At 43.2% G+C, this 13929-nt stretch overlaps 1 protein-coding gene across 2 annotated transcripts in view; it reads left to right on the top strand.

Moving 5' to 3' along the window:
• The first annotated feature begins 11885 nt into the window (after nucleotides 1-11885).
• Nucleotides 11886-13929, top strand: part of LOC119170655 (DNA damage-regulated autophagy modulator protein 1) — a 34177-nt gene continuing 32133 nt past the window's right edge. The window contains exon 1 of one of the 2 annotated variants that reach the window (XM_075886952.1): nucleotides 11886-12303. In XM_075886952.1, coding sequence (XP_075743067.1) covers nucleotides 12167-12303 — 137 coding nt within the window. In that variant the 5' untranslated portion in view covers nucleotides 11886-12166. The remainder of the gene's footprint in view (nucleotides 12304-13929) is intronic. The other variant, XM_037421879.2, reaches the window with a different exon arrangement.

Below are 13929 nucleotides of genomic sequence, written 5' to 3'. Positions count from 1 at the left end.
TGGGCCCTAAAAAAGGTGCTTCACTTAAGTCGCAAAGCAATAGTGGCAAATGGAGCAGCTCAATCTCCATCCATGGATTAAGTGTGTCGTCTATCTGAAAGGGTTTAGCCAGTAAAGTTTGCGTGAAAACACACAGCACTATTAAAATCTCGTGTGGAATCCAACAAGACAAGACGCTCGTGATGTAGAATGATGCAGCAATATTCAATAGGTTACTCGTGTAACGTACTGAATCAATAAACAATAAAAATGGTAATACAGTAGAAAATGGGAACTTATAAGGAAAACTACGTTATGAACGAATGACGGTGTGAACTCCTTAGTGTGGATCGTTATTCATTCACTGTGATGCTGAACTAACTAGCCCACAAATAAGCCTTAAAAAGGCCCTGCAGCAGTTTCTCAAGTAATCATTACATGACCTCGTTATCAAAGCTTATTACCTCATGAATAGAATAGGGGGGATAGTGTCTGTTCAGCTGTAAGAGTTCTGATGACATATTTATTTGTATTTGATATTTACGGTGACCTTCTTGTAGAAGTGAGATTATTGCAAAATTTTATTGTCTGTATTTTGTTGCTGGAATTATTTTTGTCTGTGATACTTTTCGCACTACTGAAACAGAATTTCATAATATCTGCGAATTCTATTATGTATTCGCCTTTATTGCTAGGCAGTGGAGAACTTGTGGGGCTGATCACCGTCGATTTATGAAAAAGTGTGCTCTGCACGTTGTGTGATACGAGCATGGTGCATAATCCAATGTGGGTTTTCAAAAAGCGACCTCCTGTGTTTTTTCATCTGCTTTCTGCAGTGCTACAATGTGTATTGCTGAATGCCGAGACGAACGCGGAAAGAACTGTCGAAATTGGTCCACGACAACCATTGGTCGGCGAACTCGCTCACCAGTCGACTCACTCGGACTCGCTCAGACTCGGATGGAGCTGTGAGTCTGACCCCGTATTCACAAACGCTCCTCGACTCGACTTTCACCCTTCACTTGACAGAGTTGAGCACTGCGCCACAGCTCGGCTCAAAATGACACTGCGCTAGTCAAGAATCACAGCAGATTATCGCTGATATGCAGTGACTTGCCGTGCCTGGAGACAGTGCTTTGATTTATTTATTTTATTTATTTATTTACATACCCTAAGGACCCGGGAGGGCATTACATAGGGGGGGATTAGGAAGATTTTCAACATGTGTAACATTAAATATTCAGAAGCATCTTTATATAAAGCTTAAATGGAAAAAAGAAGAAAAAAAAGTACACACAACAGTGGTGATAAGGATAATAAAAAAAACATATATAAACTCTGCAGAAGAAAAGGTGCGTTAATAAAAAATACAATAGGCTCCAGGTAACAAGTGTAGACGCGAATAACACACACAAAAATATTCAAGTAATTCACATAAACAACACCACCGCATAACTACATTGATCGATTGGAACTTCCAAGAACACTTTTACAGCTTTCAGAAAGGATGATGATTCTGTTAGAGTGGCTACATCAGCTGGCAAGGAATTCCAGTTGGTTCTTGACAGGGCTAAGGGCGAGTTTTTGTATTTTTTGTTCTTGGGAAGATGGGATTAACTTTGTTAGGGTGATCAACACGGGCTGAAATGTGTGATGGCGGGAGGATATGCTTGTGCGCAAACTGGGAGTTGCTGTGGAAGAGTGAGTGAAAATTAAATAGCCTTGCAAGTTTACGGCGCGTGGCAAGGGAGGGCAGATTAAGCGATTTCAGTATGGAACTTACGCTTTCATATGGTGAGTACGACGACGTTATGAAGCGCGCAACTTTGTTTTGAACTGATTCAACCAGGTAAGTTAAATTTTCAGTGTGAGGGTGCCATATTATTGAAGCATACTCCAGCGATGGCCTTATCAGGGAAACGTATGCATGCAGTCTAGTTTCTTTGTTGGCAAGGTATAAGCGCCTTTTGAGGATGCCAAGTTTTTTTATTGCTTTAGTAGTGATATGTTCAATGTGAGTGGTCCAGTTTAGATTGGCTGTGAAAAATACCCCAAGATATTTAAACGATTGTACTGAATCAATTTGAATGTCATTTATGGTGTATGACTTAGGCAAAGGGATTAGAGCAGAACTAAATTCCAAGTGCTTAGTTTTCCCTATATTAATTTCCATCTGCCACGTGTCGCACCACTCGGCCAGCCTATCGAGGTCAGATTGTAAAATGGTATTATTGGTAGGGCAAGCTATTTCTGTGTAAATAACGCAGTCGTCTGCAAATAGCCGAATTTGTGAACTTATGTAACATGCTATGTCATTAATGTATATTAAGAACAAAAGAGGGCCAAGAACCGAGCCTTGGGGAACACCGGATAAAACGCTAGTAGGGTTCGAGATGTAGCTATTTAGTTTTACAGATTGGAAGCGGTTAGTAAGAAATTCCAGTATCCATTGTGTTGTATTGTTTTCAAGCTTCAGATTGCGAATTTTTAGTTCTAAACGTTTGTAGGGGACCCTATCAAATGCCTTTGAGAAATCAATAAATATGGCATCGACATGACAGGAAGAGTTAAGCGCAGAATGAAGGTCAGTAATTAATTCGAAAAGTTGCGATTGACATGAGAAATTATGACAAAAACTATGTTGGTTGTTTAGGAGCAAGTTATTTAAATTAAGATAAGCCATTATATTTGTGAATAGGATATGTTCGAGAAGTTTGCAACATATGGACGTCAAAGAGATTGGTCTGTAGTTATTGGGCTGAGTATTATCACCAGATTTGAATATTGGGATTATGTAAGCAGATTTCCAGTCCTCTGGTAAGCAACTGGTATCTAAAGATTGTTGAAAAATTAACGCGAGCAAAGAGGCTGAGAAGGGGCTGGTTAGTTTTAAAAGCTTATCGCTAATATCATCAGGGCCGGGACTGGTTTTAAGAACTGTGATGGGAGAAAATTGAATAGAGATAGTTAGCTGTGGCAAATTTAGGTTGCTATCGAGCGGTCTCTCGATTGTGTGAACTTCAGAAAAAAAAAAAGGCTAAGTTTTTCAGCACAGCTGCCTAAGCTCAGGGTGTTGCCATCCTCTCCACAGAGTGCTGGAACCGGCTATCATTTCTTGGGATTTACAGTGCTCCAGAACTTCTTAGAGTCAGTTTTGAACATGTTAGGTAGCGTGTCATTGTAGTACTTATTTTTCGCTTCAGAAATTGCGGTTTCTGTTTGTTTGGAAATGTTTTTAAATTTCTGCCAGTCCTCCGACGCGTTCGTTTTCGACGCTTTAGTGTACGCTCTCTTTTTTCTATTAAGCCATCTTTTAATGTCACTGGTCAACCATGGATCATCCGCTCTTTCAGTTATTGTAATCACCGGCACACAAAAACGTTCAATTTCTTTTAATTTGTCACGAAATAAGCACCAGTTTTGTTTGGTAGACTGATTGGGAAAGTTAGATATAAATTCATCCGAAAAAGATTCTAGCAATCTGTTAAGCTTATCAGTGTCTGTGCGTGCGTAGTTAAGTATAATTTTTCGGACGTTTATTTCTTTGGCATGCGGAAGAGGCAGAGAGCAGTGAACTGTCCTATGATCACTTATTTCTTCTAAGATCTCATCTTTAGTGCTGTCGGTATGATTGGTTATTATAAGGTCTAAAATATTGCTGTCACGTGTTGGTTGCTGCACAATCTGTTATAGATTGTGATAATGGAAAAGGCGCAGAAAGTTGGCAATTAGGATGAGCAGGGACAGATAAAGTGGACCAGTTGATTGAAGGATAGGTAAAGTCGCCACCAAGTATTAGAAAACAATTAGGAAACTTGAGGAGAATGAAATCAATGGCTTCCTGAAGAAACTCAACAAAATCCTGCCGACAATCAGGAGGTCGGTAACAGGCCCCAATTATGCAATGAATGTGATCGAAATATGATGAAATCCAGACAATTTCAAGGGAGGAATCTGAGGGAAGAAGCGATGGCTGATAGATTTCATTTATGGCAATAATAACGCCACCACCTCGACAACCCAGTCTATCTTTACGAAACAAAACAAACGATGATGGAAACGGAAGTTCGCTGTTTGTTACGTCCTCGGTCAACCATGATTCCGTACCTACGACTATATCAGCTGAGCACGTGTACACGAGGGCGTTTATTGCATCAAGCTTTTTATAAACGCTGGGAAAATTAAATAAAAGTAGCGAGACCGGTTTTGACTAGGTTGGCATGTGGTGACGTGTTTTACAGGGTCATTCAGGAGGGCTTTGTTTATTTGTTGACATCATGACAACGCAATCATTTACCGAGTTGTAACAGAATGTAGAACCATGCATCTGAAGCTTGTTAAAATGCACCGTATATTTTTCATCGCCTTTACGTTGAGCCTTAGCGTAGTCGCGTAACTTCTTTCTGGCAAGTTGGACTTTCGGCGAGAAATCTTCCTCAAGCCAGACTTTGGGATTTTTTAAGTATTTCAACTTTGGGGCACTAGACAGAACTATTTGTGGGGTTTAACGACCCAAAACCACCATATGATTATGAGAGACGCCGTAGTGGAAGGCTCCGGAAATTTCGACCACCTGGGGTTCTTTAACATGCACCCGAATCTGAGCACACGGGCCTACAACATTTCCGCCTCCATCGGAAATGCAGCCGCCGCAGCTGGGATTCAAGCCCGCAACCTGCGGGTCAGCAGCCGAGTACCTTAACCACTAGACCACCGCAGCGGGGCAAACCTAGAGACAGTGCTCCCATCGGCTTTCTCAATTAAAGGTGAAGCGCTGAGTGAACGGACGTTCTAGAATACCTGGCTGAGTGCGCCAGGGTGAGTAACAATTTGGTGAGTCCGATTTTAAAAAATTTGCTTACTGTGAGACGGCGCGAGTTCAGCCCACGAAAATTAGGGCGAAGGTGAGTCTGAGTGAGTTCTATTTTCTTTTGCCGAACTATGGTCCCATCTGCTCATTTTCAACATTACCATCAGTCTTACAATGAATAATATTTATGCTCACATCTACTTTTATGTACTCGAAAGCAGTGTGGTTCGTACACCATTTCAATATTTATTCGTCTCATCCTCCCCCCAACTCTTCTAAAAAAGTTGGCGATAAATATATCTTGTGCTGCCGTATTTTTCAAGAAAAAGGAACTGATAGTTTGCGAGCACTTATAGCTATACGAAATGGTGCAAAAAGAGCACCGATTACATGAGATATTGCTGTTAAAGAGCACTGACTCCGTGCATTGTTGAATAAGCAAAGTCTAGGCTAATAAACTCACGAGCTGGCTCACTCAGACTCGGATCGAGCCGCAAGTCCGGATGAGTAACGTTTTGGTGAGTGTGAGTCCGTGAGTCCAACTGAGAAAAATTTTGGCGAGTCTGAGTCTTAGTGAGCTTGAAGCACAAAAAGTATTTCATGAGGGAGTCCGAGTGAGCTCCACAAGTTTAGTGTCCTATGACCACAACGAAAATTATTAGTTTTCAAACTTTATTACTCCAGCAGACGGTAATACAGTACATTCCCTTCTGCATTTCACTCTGCTACAGTCATCAAAGACTGGTTCTAAACATCGCACGCCCCTTGCCTAGACACGCCGAGAAACTAGCGTCATGGTGGCGGCCATTGTGCACTGTACCTAGTGTCATTTTGCAATTGTTTTAGAAATTTCATATCTAAAAGCAAAAATTCTTTTGTATATGTAAAAGTATAATGTTTAGCGCACAACAGTGGAGCTTATCTGGGGCCATGTGAATATTTCATGCCACTTGTCACATCAAACCGATTGCAACACCCGGCCGTTTGTGTTGCTCCGTGTGATAAACTTCACGTCCAATTACAAAATAGCTGCTGTGTGTTGCTCTAGTATGAAACCACTGGGGTTTAGAATAAAATTGTAACAGCGTTGTTTTTCACGTTGACATTTGCCGAATGATATTGGTGCATTCCATAGTTTCAGAGAAAGAGATAAAGATTATACGCTTAATTTGTGCCACAGGGCCTCTTCAGTGGTGCAAGTACACTTTGGCAGACACATTATAACAAATATCATAAGTAAAGAATGCTATTAGTTGCAATGTGTGTGAAGAGTTTCTATGAAGTGAATAGGTGTGATTTTTTCCTTTATGAACCATTATACAGTCATAGTCAAAAGTTTCTATGCTGCCAAGTCTAAAAGTACATGTCAGCAAGTTTTAGAACAAGCTTGAAATCTAAATTCAAGGTTACTTGCCAAAGTGGTAAGAATATTCAGCTTTTTCTTGTGTTTCATAGGTAATTTTCAATGCTGAGTGTACATTCATTCTGATCCATGTGAGTTTATGATTATACTTGCAAATATACCGTAAGATGCCAAGAAAGTGCCCCTCCTACAGTGAAGTATAATCCAACCAGATTTGGGAGGGGGCACTTGCTCAGTCCCGGACCAGTCGTTGTCATTTATTTGGCGCTTATTTCATATCTCTGGAAAAAAGGGAGGGGGCCTCAGCTGGAGAAGCTTTCTTTGTATTTTATGGTAATTCTTTCTTCCTTTTGTTTATATGTTCATCTTGGTACTGACTGGAACCACTCTCTTCTAAATAGCTCCTGTTCCTTGGTTTAAATAAATAAATACATACATACTTTTCTGTCTCGGGTACCACAAAGTCAGTTCACGCAATTGGGCTCACAATAACACTTTCAGCCTGGCAGCTCCAACCTTTTAGGGCATGTATGCTATTATCCACGCCTGTAAGCACTGCTATAGATATGTTTGGGCTTCAGTTAACACTAGAATAATTATAATTACCATATAGATTACTTGTTCAGTTGATTTGTGAATTCGTGTACCGAGTGGGATGATGCAATAGTTTGAATCTGGTAGCAAATAATTTTATGTGGTAGTGTTAATGCATACACCCATTAATTAAGTTTACATATTATGTACATGAAACTTCTCCAAATGAAGACTAAGTGATGCATGCTAGTAAATTATGCTTTTGTCTAGTAGTTGTCACAGACTTGAAATGCAATGTGTAGGTGCTGTTGAGCAAGTAAAGTGGGGATGCTGGTGTATACATTTGAGCGATCCTGCTTTTGCGACCACTGGAGATTGTTTAGGATCAGATGAATGACTACGATTTAGTTTGTATTTTGCCTAGTTTAATCAGTTAACCACCCAGCCTTCATCATAAGCCTGTAACTCTTGTTATGAGGGCTGACAATGTGTGTATGAAGGGCAGTAGCTCAGGTTGCCGAATAAATGGAGCTCACTCAGCCCCACTCAAGGAATGCATTTCTCGCTTAGGACTCACATGGATTCAGACTCTCCAAAAAATTTTCTTCAACCGAGCTCACTCTGACTCTCCAAACCTCCAAACTCCTGCTCAGCCAGGTTCACTCTGACCCTAATTTCGCAAACTTTCGCTTATATGGGCTCACTTAGGCTTAAACGCTCAATGTTTTATTGGGCGGGGCTTACCAACGCTCATCCACGACAATGTGACACACGAACCTTCTAAGTGGACTGCACCTACATTACCAATCTATTAGCCTTTGTACTGATTCGAACACATTGACTACTGGAAAGGACACTAAAGTCAAATAACAATCTATATGACAGTAAAAGTGGAATGTGCAAAGTCTAAAACGACAATATTATCAACTGTAGTGCCGTACTTACCGAGATATTAAGGTAAATGCACGAGAACACATGCACTGCAGTGGGACATTTGTAAAATTATCCTGATGATGTCTGAGTTAAAGCCTACAATTAATCGCTAGTAATGGAACTAGCTGCACTAAATAAAGAACCTTTCGTGCATAAAGAGACATAATAAAATGCTGCTTCTTCTTTTCTGTTTGATTCATGGAAAGAACCACCGGACGGTACTATGTGCGAGCCTTTCCGACGCGAGTTCCTTTAAAAGCCCTGCCTGACGACACTGCAAAACGCAAAGAGGCAGCCAGCGGCGAGCTCGCATGTATCAATGTGGAAGTTTCGGTGCCGTGAATATTGTGAAATAGACTTGAGCCATCTTAAATTTCTTGTGCCATAAAAGTAATAGTCCATGTACTGGAAATGTGGTTAACTGCTCAATCTTAGTTGCATTTCTGCAATCTTTTGATGTGCAATATTTTTTAATAAATGGTCAAAATAAACATTTTCGTATTTTGTACTTGCGTCTGCGGACTTTGCACTGGTGTGCAAGATGGGGCTTGCCTTCTCTTGTATCAGGCGCTTTAGTCTGATCACATATACTTTACAAAAAATGTGGCATCGCGAACAATCAAGGTTAATTATTGCTTGACCTATCTATAGGCCATACGTGGCTTACAGTAAGCACCAAGCCAATCATAGCCCCTCAGTGGCTGGTAACTGACCATTGACTAGCATATTACGGGCCCCAGCTTGGCACTGAAGAGTGGCAGGCACCTAGCCATGAGCTAACTTTTACTGGACCTTGAAGGGAGGGGGGTATACAAAAAGGCTAGCCTGTCATCTGCAGCTCTCAAGCAGATCTCATTGGACCTTATGGACATATCGTTTGCTAACCGAACTCATATCTATAGGGCGGTCCAGTCTTGGGAGGTTCAACGGGCGCCTTTGTGGTTCTATCTCGATCAATCACCATCATGTTCAAAACCTCACACATCATGACACCTACTGGCTCTGAGCTCGCCACTCTTTTAGACGCAACTAAATTTGTTATGTGAGAATCCCCTGGTAAGTGTGCTATATTTTGCGACTCCAAGGTCCCCCTTCAATGTGTGCAAAGTGTACGACGCGGGAACTACCATGAGTTAGTGTCTCAGATCAAGGAAATCAGTCATCGCACCACAAACCAAGAACATGACATAATCTTTCAATGGTTGCCGGATCACTATGTGATCAGTGGTAACCACTTCGCCGGCAACGCTTCCTGATGAGCCCATGACAGAGTGCTCACACTGCTCATACTCCTGTCAAAGGTTGACACTGCAACAGAACTTCACCATATCGCGCAAAGTGCCACACTTGTGCATTGGAATCTTCCACTGAACTCCACTTGACGCCCACAGAACCTCGATGCATTACTCCCAACTACAACTGCCATCAAAAACTTCACACATGACGCTACAACACTGTATCGGTTGTGGGTCGGTGTAGCCTTTGCCAACTCATTCAGTTATCGCATCGGTACGGCTGACTCCCCCAGCTGTGATAAGTGCAATTGAATAATTGAGAAGCATTATCCGCTTTATCTCGCGGACACTGGTGGGGAGTTGTAGGAGGGCCGCGAAGAAAGCTTACCAGAGAGTGCCAAGCTTACAACTGACACTGACACAAAGCACTCACCGGTGCGTGCTGACTAGAACCCTGGTAAGTCCAAAGGGATTAGTCGAAGTTGGGAATAGACCATGAGAAATTTGACGCAAGGGCCGTCAGGCAGTATTAAGGAGAGACCCCTAATTTCTCCCTATTTTACTGAGACACCTGCTCCTCTTATGCTGGGTATCCGTACTGCCGATACTGGAGCAAGGTACCTGTACTGTGCTGTTGGAAATACCACCCAGCACGTATGTTAGAAATACTACCTAAGATCAAAGAATCCACTGCTCCTAGCTAATCAGCACATTGTAAGATTATCAAGAATAGCATTATGTTTTCTTCCTTAAGCTTATTATTAAGCCATGTCAAGAAAAAGGATCTCGCTGTAGCTTATGATGAGTGCAACTGCCATATTTGCATCGCTTTTCTCATGGTTTGAAAAACGGTTCCAGTGGATATCAGGTTGACACGGTTTTTTCTGCCCCTCAAAAACTTGGAAGGATTTGTGCGCTGATCGTCAAGAAAATCTGGTTCATCTCTAAATTTTGGGTGTAAAAGTGAACATGTGATTGAGTGCCTTGAGAGTTATTAGATGTGAAGCAGCTCTTGGACTAGCCTGTGTAACGCTAGCCCTACATGCATGCGTACTAACGCGCTCTCCTCGCCGCAGGTGTTGGAGCGGTGCCAAGTAAGTCGCGTCGCAGCTGCGCGTTGACGTCGCGCTCCCTTCGCAATGCGCGCTCGCGACAGCGCCCGCAGCTGCCGCCTCGACCGCCGCTCGCTATACCGCCGACTCGTCGGTTCACTCGCAATAAACCTGAAGCGCCAGCCATCGCGAGACCTACTCCAGCCACCGCTTCAAACGAATCTTCCAACGCCACCGCACGCTGTTATACCCGTGACGCCACCAGTTCGCAACGCTGCTGCTTCGCATCCCATCAGGGTTCCCTTTGGGAAGACAGTGTGAATTTTATATAGCTTGCGAACTATGTATAGCTTGTTACACACACCCTATAGGATGTGTGTAACATGATATCTTTATCGTGTGGCAAATTATACGTCCGTCAGAACGAGAGCTGCGTGAACACCAGGCTACAAAAGCGCCGTTGCTTGCTCCCCTCTAACGCCACCGCCTATCATTTGGCCAATCATTGTCTTCCGTGAGCATGCAATTATCATTTTTGTTGATACCTCTGTTGTTGTTTTTTTCACATCACAACAGCACATCAAGATGAATAATTGAAGTCTTTCGCATCACCAGATTAAAAGATAAACGCGTCAGCGAAGCATTTGTAACCCTCAGCAGAAAAAAACTTGGCTGTTATCACGTAGACGCGGTTTGCCTTACACCCCTATGACAGTTCTTTTTTTTTTCTTGAAGATGCCGGCAGAATATAAAGGACGTTTCCTTCAATAAAAATCACAGCATATTAATGCAGTGAATAATGATGAGTGGCGCTAAGCTTCGGAGGGTTTATCGGTAAAGCGCGTAAGTCGTCCGTCTGTCTGTCCGCACCTGCTGAGTGAGTCATCGAACTAGGCGGTCATTTACTACGAGCTAGGAGGGACATACCCACGGCTTTAGGAGCTTCGCCCCTAAAAAGGTTTAATTGTGAGTGCAGCGCATGTCCCGTCTTCATCTTCTCATTTTTATTCGTTACCACGCTGCCCTGATACATTACTCTATACAGTGCCATTACGCATTGCAGTCCAGATGTTCACAAAGCTACAATAGCGTCGTTGATAACACAAACGGGTAGCCGTTCGCAAATGAAGGCTTTGTATACTTAACAGAATGTACAGCGACCAGCAGTTCTCAAACGTTATAAGCAGTACAAGGTATAGTTGTGGCCGCCCACTTTTTTGCCCCACAACTATAAGCGCTGAGGCCGCCGAACTCACAAGCATTCATAAGTGACGGAAAGAGTACGTACAGCAATGAGGCTAGATTGTTGCGTTTGATTCACCGAGAACAGAACTCGAGCAAAAAAAAAAAAAAAACACGTTTCTCCAGAATCTATCGATTACTGTCACTGCGAGAGCAGCGTATTAAAAGGTCCACCGATGAGTGATTTACTTATCCATCTTCAGATCGTTCTTCTGAGTGCATCAATTGGCTTCCTTGAATACACGTGGTGCTGCAGCTCGCTGCACTCGAAGAATTAACGTCGTGTATTTAATCTCATGTAATGTCATGTGTGTTTCCAAATAAACGTGGTTTGAAGTTAGCGCTCATGTTATTTACGTCTCTTTCTTTTTTCCGTTTTTTGGCGCTAAGATATCGAAGTCATGTATTCGTCGCATGAAAATCAAATTATACCGCAACTGAAACTACGCCCGCGTTTCACGCTGCTTATTATCCAGCGTACTTAAGGCAAAACGTAAATATAGCGCGTTGAATTTTCGCCGCCTATCTATGTCTTAGAGATAGACAAAAAGCAATGCAAGAATAAGAATAGTCACAACAGTGCGCATCTTGCATTTCGAGTTTTCATGCCTATAGTTCGTCCAAGGAAGCATAGCCACGAAAGATAGCTACAGGCTGACAGGACAAAGCCGTGGCGAACGGGACGAGAGCTGCACGTAATCTACTCTGATAGACACATGGACATGGGTGAACCTTTCCGGTTCGTGGCGCGTATCTGTATCTCTCGTTCGATTGTGCGCTCTCCCTGTCGCGCGTTCGGCGCGGAGATAGCGGCGCACCGTCGATCAACGTCGCGACTACACTTCGATTCATTTTCCTGCGGAAGCGTAGCGAAGAACCTGGCGTTAACGTCGCCCGAGTCCAGGACGCGGGCGCCACAGGTGAGAACGGCGCTTGTCGACCAGCTTCACCAGCAGTGGCGGCAGCTTGTTCAACCGTTTAGTGAGGCAGGCCCGCCCTGTCGGCATCATCGGTCGACATGGATGTGACTATGATTTGTGCCGGTGTCGGCTGGGTGCCGGCGATGGTGACCGTCACCCTGATCGGTGCCTCCCTGATGGCGTACATCTGGGCGGCTCTCACGGGAGCGGTGACCGTTTACGCGCCCTACATCAGGTGAGTTATAGGCGAATAGCAGCACGCTCTCCTCGCCCGGTATTTGCGTTGGTTTGTGCAACCTGTGAGCTGATTGTGAAGGCGGACCGCGGGCAGTGACTAATCAGTTGCTATGTGAAAGCTGGCACCCCGTTGACGTCACAAGGGTAAAACGGAAAAGTGCGCTATACGTCTTTCCGGAGCCTGGTTTTCGTTACGAATCGCACCGCTTATGACCCCCCCCCCCTCTTTTTTTTTTCATTCGTGAGAGATTAAGCGTGGCCGACAAGATGGAACAGGGTGTGACGAATCATGAAGCTTCAGAAGTGTGAAATGTCGATGGGACTACAAGTATACCGATGAATGATCCCGCACCTGTTAACCGCGTGGTTGCACTGGTCGAATTAAATCGGTGCGTAACAACAGAACTCGCGAGCAGCAAGTGACGTTTGCGTATTTACGTGTAAGACCCTCCCGTATCTTCGTTAATAGCTAATGCAGTCCTATACGATAATTTTTTACACTTACGTAACACAGATCCTTTAGCATACAGAACAGTGATATGTTTAAATGCACATTCTGGCCGTCAAGTAATAAAGCTTATCTGGGTTAATCAGAAGGAAAGACTGTAAAAAAAAAAAAAACGCGCACTCTTCTAGGTGTACTTTGTTAATATTATTTTTTTTTGGACGGCATGCAGTGAAGTGCGTTGTATATAGTAAAGAAAATGATCAGTCTAGCAATTATACGACTGTTTCGCAACGCCGATGATCTGCAGGACGCATTTATATATACGCACGTGTCTGTATTAATCAAAACGTTCTTAAGACGCTTGGCCTTGATTCAAGCATCACACACGCACACACTTCCGCGGCTGCATGTTTGCTGTCTCTTCAGTTTTATGCGTAAGTGCGATCATTTCGAGTTTAGAAACATACAAAAAGAACTCTCTGTATCTGCTCAATGATACGCTCACGAAGGCTGGACCATTCTGAAGACGCATGTCGTAAAACATCGAAAGAAACAGTCTTCACTGGTTTATACGTATCTTAACTCACAGAACACGAACGACAGTGGAGTACTTCTGCAGGGAAGAACATCTCCGTGTGTATATTCGTGAGGAAAAGAAAAATATTATTTCAATGTGTGCATAGTCGAGTACGAAGGAGAAAAAGATTCCAATTGAAAATAATGACGTGGCTTCCGCAATGGCTAGTGCCTTTGGTACCCGGCTTTCTGGGGGTACAGATGAGGTAGTGAACTGTCCTTGGAACATAACCATCAGTGGTCCATGGCTGCCACTGTCACTAGAAACCTGCAAGACCGTCACACTAAGCACAAAACAATCACTGGACACGTCTGGCGTAGCTAAGGCACGTGGAAGACTTAGCGTACCCCATAGCTGGTAGAGCTTCTTTTTTATTTATTTTCGCCGATTTGGAGGGTGAAGCTTAATGAGGAGATAATCAGATTGTGGCAGCCTTAGTGACACTTCGCGAAATAAATTAAAGAGAATTTTAAGAGCTCTTTGTTTTGATACCCCCCCCCCTCCCCCCAATGAAAACTAACCGCGAATGAAGCCAACGAAATAATAATGCCAGAGGTTCAACGTCCCAAAACCACGATATGATTACGAGAGACGTAATG

The sequence above is a fragment of the Rhipicephalus microplus genome, chromosome 2 (genome assembly GCF_043290135.1).
Source record: "Rhipicephalus microplus isolate Deutch F79 chromosome 2, USDA_Rmic, whole genome shotgun sequence".
Lineage (NCBI taxonomy): Eukaryota > Metazoa > Arthropoda > Arachnida > Ixodida > Ixodidae > Rhipicephalus > Rhipicephalus microplus.
The sequence above is the reverse complement of the archived record's forward strand: the minus strand, read 5'-3'. Positions and strand labels throughout refer to the sequence as shown.